The 6,214-nt window shown below is 45.2% G+C and overlaps 1 protein-coding gene across 4 annotated transcripts in view; it reads left to right on the plus strand.

The window, feature by feature from the left end:
• Positions 1-4,650, plus strand: part of Ptpre (protein tyrosine phosphatase receptor type E) — a 38,212-nt gene extending 33,562 nt beyond the window's left edge. For all 4 annotated transcript variants that reach the window (XM_076835281.1, XM_077105526.1, XM_076835282.1 and 1 more), the window contains one exon: positions 1,794-4,650. In XM_076835281.1, coding sequence (XP_076691396.1) covers positions 1,794-1,868 — 75 coding nt within the window. In that variant the 3' untranslated portion in view covers positions 1,869-4,650. The remainder of the gene's footprint in view (positions 1-1,793) is intronic.
• Positions 4,651-6,214: the final 1,564 nt, after the last annotated feature.

Below are 6,214 nucleotides of genomic sequence, written 5' to 3' on the forward strand. Positions count from 1 at the left end.
ATGGGCTGATGGCACTGTCCTTAAGTCACTGTGCAAAATTTGCTTTAAAGTTCTACTAGTGCCTGGCCCCAGGGGAGGCACCAGCAACTGTACCAAAGATCATCTTGCAGAGAAGCTGCTTGCAGAACTTCCTTGGACTCTGAGAGTTAATGGCTCATGTAATTTTCCTGTCTGGCCCAAGTGTTTTATTTCCCAGTGCATCAGGTCCAAGTGCCCTGCCACCCCAGCTCTGCTCCCTCATCCCTTCTCCCCCCTCCTCCTGTCCCCCTCACTGGGAAGCTGCCCTGGGATTTTTTTCTGGCTCTCCTGCCTGGTGGCAGCTTCACACCCACACACCCAGCACATAGTGTGCCTTCCAAAGCAGAGGCCAACAGGCAGACAAATAGGGACAAATTGGCCATTGCGTGATGACTATCAGGTTTCAGGCACTTTACAGACATCCTTCTCGTTCTCCTTGTGTATCCTGATGTCCACGGGGCATGTTCTTGCAGTCATCCCCTTTGGAATAGTCAAGCAGACTGCTCGGGTTTTACGTGTCAGAACAAGATTCAAACCCAACCTACCTGACTGCAGAATTAAAGGGTATAACCACTATTCTGTGCTGCCAGTCCTGTCTCTTAGCAGGGTATTTGGGCAAAGAACACAGGGTGCAAAACCTCAGTTGGGTAAGGAGAGGCTCACTGGTGCAGGTTGACTTGGCCCACAAACCAGTTTCTAATTGCTGACCACTTAGTCTTGTTTCCCGCATCCTGGACTGAGTTTGGCAGGGACTGGCATTCATGCACTCTCAGATCCAGGCTTTTGGTCCAACTTTCTTTCTCTGGAAACCATGTGCCATCCCATTCTGATCATACTGAGACTCCCGGAAAGGCTGAGCGGCTGAGGTTGGCCGTCTTTAGGGCATGTTCTGACCTTTGTTGGACCTGTGATTTGAAGAGGCTGCATCCCATATGTTGGGAAAGAAGAGAGGAGGCCGCTGAGGACGGCTCCCAGCCTCTGTGGCCTCCTGAGCCCTTGGCTAAGGCTCCCAGATCACATGTGCCCCTTGGGCTGCACCCTTTTACAGGAGAGGCAGGGTCACCACTGTCAGCTGTCACTGGAACCTTTGGCGAACCTCCTCTGCCTGTGATGGGTTATGTCCACTTGCTTGTCTGAATAGTCAGTAGGTTTTTCAGGAAAAATTCAGCAATTATCATTTTCTCCACCTTCCTTTCTTCCCACTGATGGTTGCCACAGGCAGTACGGGATGGTCACCCTCATGGGGTGGCTGAGACAAGGAGCCTAGCAATATGTACAATATCATACTAACAGAAATGCCTTACACAAATGTAAGGCAGTTATTCTTTTGACTTCTAGTAAAAGTCACATGAAACCAAGTCCTTTAGTGGAGTAAATTTAAGTTTGCAATAATCTAGATCTTTGTTTTATTTAACATTCATGAAATACTTTTTGTAACATTATGAACTTTATCTGATAGAACTTTTGGGGTTTTTTTGTTTAAAAAATGTTTGTTTTACAGTTTAAATATAAGAACTAAAGATATTTTACTTGGACTACTGGAGAATGCACTAATCTGAAACTAAATCCTGACACTTTCTATGAAAGGAAAAGCTTTATTTGGAAATTTTTATGGGCCTGAAAACTAAACTGTGTTACAGAAGCTGATATGCATGTGGGCAGACGGTATTTCAGTAAGCAGGCAGAATTTAATTTTTTTAATGGTTCTTATTTTAATGAATAGTCAAATATGGGTTTTGAAGCATCATTTCACTGTTTCTTATTTTTCTTTTCAGGAACAGTATGAATTCTGCTACAAAGTGGTACAAGATTTTATTGATATATTTTCTGATTATGCTAATTTCAAATGAAGATTCCTGCCTTAAAATATTTTTTAATTTAATTGTCAGTATATTTTGTAAAAATTATGTTAATTTATTTCATAGTTGACATTAATGCCCTTCCTAATTTCTTTGTATATATTTTGTCATGCTTTAAAGACCACCTGCTATAAAATTATTAAATCTTAAATATCCTTTTTTAAAAATTGGAATAATATGTTAAGGTCAAATAATATCCCACAAAATATATATTTCTGCTAATATCAGTAAATACCTTCATTCTTCATTAGATTCATATCGTGTAATTTCACACATTGTGCATCTCTAAATGTTGGAATTCTTAATATGCCAAGTGTGCTTATGCAAGACCCTAAACACAAAGGCCATTGTGAAGACAGTTGAGGACTCAGAAATCAGTTGAATAGTTAGAATCCAAGTGCTGATCTTACAACCCTGAGCAACAGCATTATTTCTGAAAGCAATGCACTAAGGACTTTTGCAAAATCCTCAGCCTCAGCCACATGATTTATCTTTCCATTGTAAAGATCTAAGACTTTCCAACCTGAATCCAGGCCCAAAACACAGCAGTGTGGTCAGTGGCTGTGGGGCAATGTTCAAGAGGCTGCGTGTGAGCCATGTTTGTAGATGACATGGATGATTGCCAAGTCGTCCATCCACCGTGGCCTTGGGTATAGCAAAGTCAGCCATGGGGGCTACACTCCCAAAGCACCACTTATGGTCCATCTGTCTGTCCTTTCGACTCAGAGTCCAACCCAGAGCATTCTCCTTCTCCCTCCTAGGCATGGCAGCTGCCTGTGCTGGCCTTGAGCTAGGCCTGTAGGCTCAGCGCAGAGTCCTCCCGTCCAAACATATAGTGTCTTATGCATGCACAGTCGAGGAGCACACATTTGGGTAGACACCCGAGGATGATCGCAAACACACTGTAAATTTTCTGAGAAGCATTTTGGTATTTAAAAGTTTCTTGTAAAAAGCTAAGATTGTTTGTAAGAAAAGAAATCTTAAAAAATCTAGATTTGTACAGTTTTTAAACATCCCACTCCTCCATGTTTAATAAAAAACAAAGACAGAGAAATCCTTAATCTAAAGTCTTAACTTATTTTTGAATGGAAATATTGCTGAGACCTTTGGCACTAGGTAATAATAGTGATCCTGCTGCCGATGGGATTGGCTGAGGGGCAGAGGAGAAGGTGGGGGAATGAGTGTCCAAACCTCTAACTCGGCTATGATCTTTCCGTGGCCATCAGGCACCTAGCAGAAGAGCACAATATTAAAAGCAGATGTCTGGTCTGACATACCGAAAGCATTGAACATGTGCAGTTATGGTACTTTTTTTTTTTTTTTTTTGCTTTTAAAAGAGGTATGAAATTATAGTGGCCTTATTTGGCATTTTCACTGAGAACCCAGGGTGCCCGCCTGCTGCACTGTTTATCCCCTGTTCGTTTACAGTATATGCAGGTGTGACTGGGTCAGTCACTGTCCTCCACAGGCTCACAGGTAACCAAGCTCCTCTCCCTCCCCACGGCTCAGAGCCCCCGGGGGACCACAGTAGCTGCCCTTCTGGAAGGAGGAAAGCCTGCTCCCTCACCACCGCCACCACACTGCACCAGGCCGCAAGCTGTCTGCACCCTGTCCTCTGTGCAGCAGTCAGGCACCTGGGGGAAGACCGGAAAGGAAGGAGCTCTCTGTAACTTGCCAATTGCTACTTTTGTTTCCATTGTTAACATTCCAAGCCCTGAGCCTTTCTTTGACTAAAGGAGAAAAAGAGGGCCATGTACTTTCATTCAGCATCTGGCAAGGGCACTGTGGAGCTGGTGATATATTATAAAGTCAAAGCCAAGGGCCAGGAATTCTGTCCCCATTTAGGAGCTGGTAGTCAGAATTCTTGAAGCCCTTTTATGGTCTACCTGGCAACTCTTGTATCAAGAAGTGCCTTAAGGTAGATTTACAGGGAAAGTGTCCTCAGGAAAGTGCCCTGTTTATGTGTTTATCCTGCCCCCACCCCCATCCCTGGGGACCATCCCAGGGATTATCCCAGGTGTCCCCTTTTGGGTTCTGCCTGTTCCCAAACTTATCCTGTTCCAGAAACAACCAGAAGCCACCCTCCTGTGGATGTAGGGTCCCTTCCCAGTCTGGGCAGACTTGCCTTCATAGGGGCTGGTCCCTACAGCCTTGCAAACTCCCCCAAGGCCAAGTTCAGACCCTCTCCCTGGGCAGCTGTGTGGAGAGGGAGTACAGCTAGGAGCCCTGGCATCTAATCTGTGCACTTGGCACATTCATCTCTTCTTCCCTCAGTCAAAGAAAGTCCAGTGTACAGAACACAACAGCCCAGGGCTGGCCACCACAGTGCCCCTCCGCCTTTCTCTGCTGCATGCATTGTGTTCAAATGCCAAATAGAGATCAGAAGCTTCCCATTCTGATCGGAATGCTCCATGGTCACTATGTGACTTAATTTACTCTCTCGATGTGCTAGACAGATGAAGAATGCATACTGGTGTTTTCAAAGGTATTTTTATGTGTTTTTAAAAACTTTTTAAAACGAGCCTGATACCTGTGTTTCAGCATTTGGAGACATACCCATGTTATTTTTTTAAATGTATGATAACTGATACATTTTCGTTTATTTAACTAAGTTGTGCATAATTTATGTGCAGTCTTTATATGTATGTATTACAATTCCAACTATCATATTTTCTTTTATTAGATTTATAATTTGATCTTGCTCTCAGTATAATGCCAGTGAATGTTGCTGAATTCTTTGTATATGCAAATTGCAAGATCTAAAACATTCGGATGCGAGGATAAACCATTACTTTGACTACCAGCCTCTGTCTCTTTCTTCACATTTCTTAATTTTATTTCTGTGCCTTAAGTCCTCATAGACAAGACATGCATTAGGGGCTGGGTGTAGCTCAGTGGTGAGCACTCGCATAGCATACACGAGGATCCAGGTCAATCCCCAGTGGCCCACACACGTGCACACCAAGTGCCCTACATCAGGAAGTGGGAACTAATTGACATATAATGATTTTAAAACTTTAAAGTTTAGCTCTGACCCAGCACAGCCCCTAAAGGTGAGTGAGTGGGCACTGTGGCCAGAGGCTGCCAGCTCTCAGCTACCTGCAATGGTGTACGATAGTGAGGACTTTAAAAGCTGAGGTCAACCAAGGACACAGCACCCAGCACTGCTCCTCTGAAGGGCCTTGTGTCTTGTGCTGGGCACAGCCCCACTCCTCTGTGGCAGCACAACTGCCCCTGCCCTGAGGAGCTTTCCAGACGCCCTTCCCAGCCCCATTCTGCAGCCTCCTTGGAGAATAACCTGTCACCAGCTTCTCTTGGCAGCCAACGTAGAATTGACCACCAGGGGTCCAGCCAGCCGCTCCAGGCTCCTGCCTTCATTTAGCACCTGTAGAATGTGCACCTGGCTTCACACCAGACACAGGGTGACAAAAGTGGATGGGACAGGCACCACCTTTCACGGGCACATCCCACCATGTGGCTCCATATCCAGTCTGCTGCCACCCTCACACCTGGCAAGGGCAGGTAGGTGGTTGGACAGGGTGCAGACAGCTATCTGGGGGCCAGTGTGCTGTTTTCTGATTTAGAAAACAGAAAGGGGACAAAATACAAGGTAGAAATAGGAAGACATATGCAAGTTGTCTACAGGTCTAAAATTGAGATATCTGGGCTTAAAATGAGATTCAGGAAACATGTGCTCACAAGAAAAAGATAGGGAATAATGTGTGAAGGAATTTCATGCTCCCTCCTAGATGGATTCTCCTCTAAGGGAGTTTGTATTACCTCTTGTTCCAGGTGATGTCAGGCAGGTGCACTCAGGAAAAAAGTCTGACATGGGAGCAGAACCCAGGAAGGATGTAGTTTGGAATGGAGTGGCACACAAGCTGATGGCCCCCAAAATGCTGTGGCAGAGGCTGTCTCAGTCAAGAGCAGCCCTGGGCAGACTCAGACTCAGTGGAAAAGCAAACCCCTGATCATTCCCTAAACAGTGACCCCATGACTCCAAAGACAGGATCACCAACCACCCCCCATTGGCTCCATTACCCTAAAGGGCAAGGACACCAAACATGACCAATAGCCTAATTAATGTCGGCCCAGAATGCTCCCTATGGTAGACTCCTGTAAATTCCACTGGACTCATCACTCGGGCATTGCTGATTAACTGATGACTGCTTAGTGCTGGGTTCCCAAGTTCTTACCTTTCAAACTATATGCAGGACACAGACTCACATGACCCAAGAGGACACACTATGACACAAGCCACAGAGAAGCCAAAACTGACATCAGGATCAGGGCTTTATTCTGCAATATGGAGCAAACATGCTTTGTCCACCTGCCCC

Source organism: Callospermophilus lateralis, chromosome 15, assembly GCF_048772815.1.
Source record: "Callospermophilus lateralis isolate mCalLat2 chromosome 15, mCalLat2.hap1, whole genome shotgun sequence".
NCBI lineage: Eukaryota > Metazoa > Chordata > Mammalia > Rodentia > Sciuridae > Callospermophilus > Callospermophilus lateralis.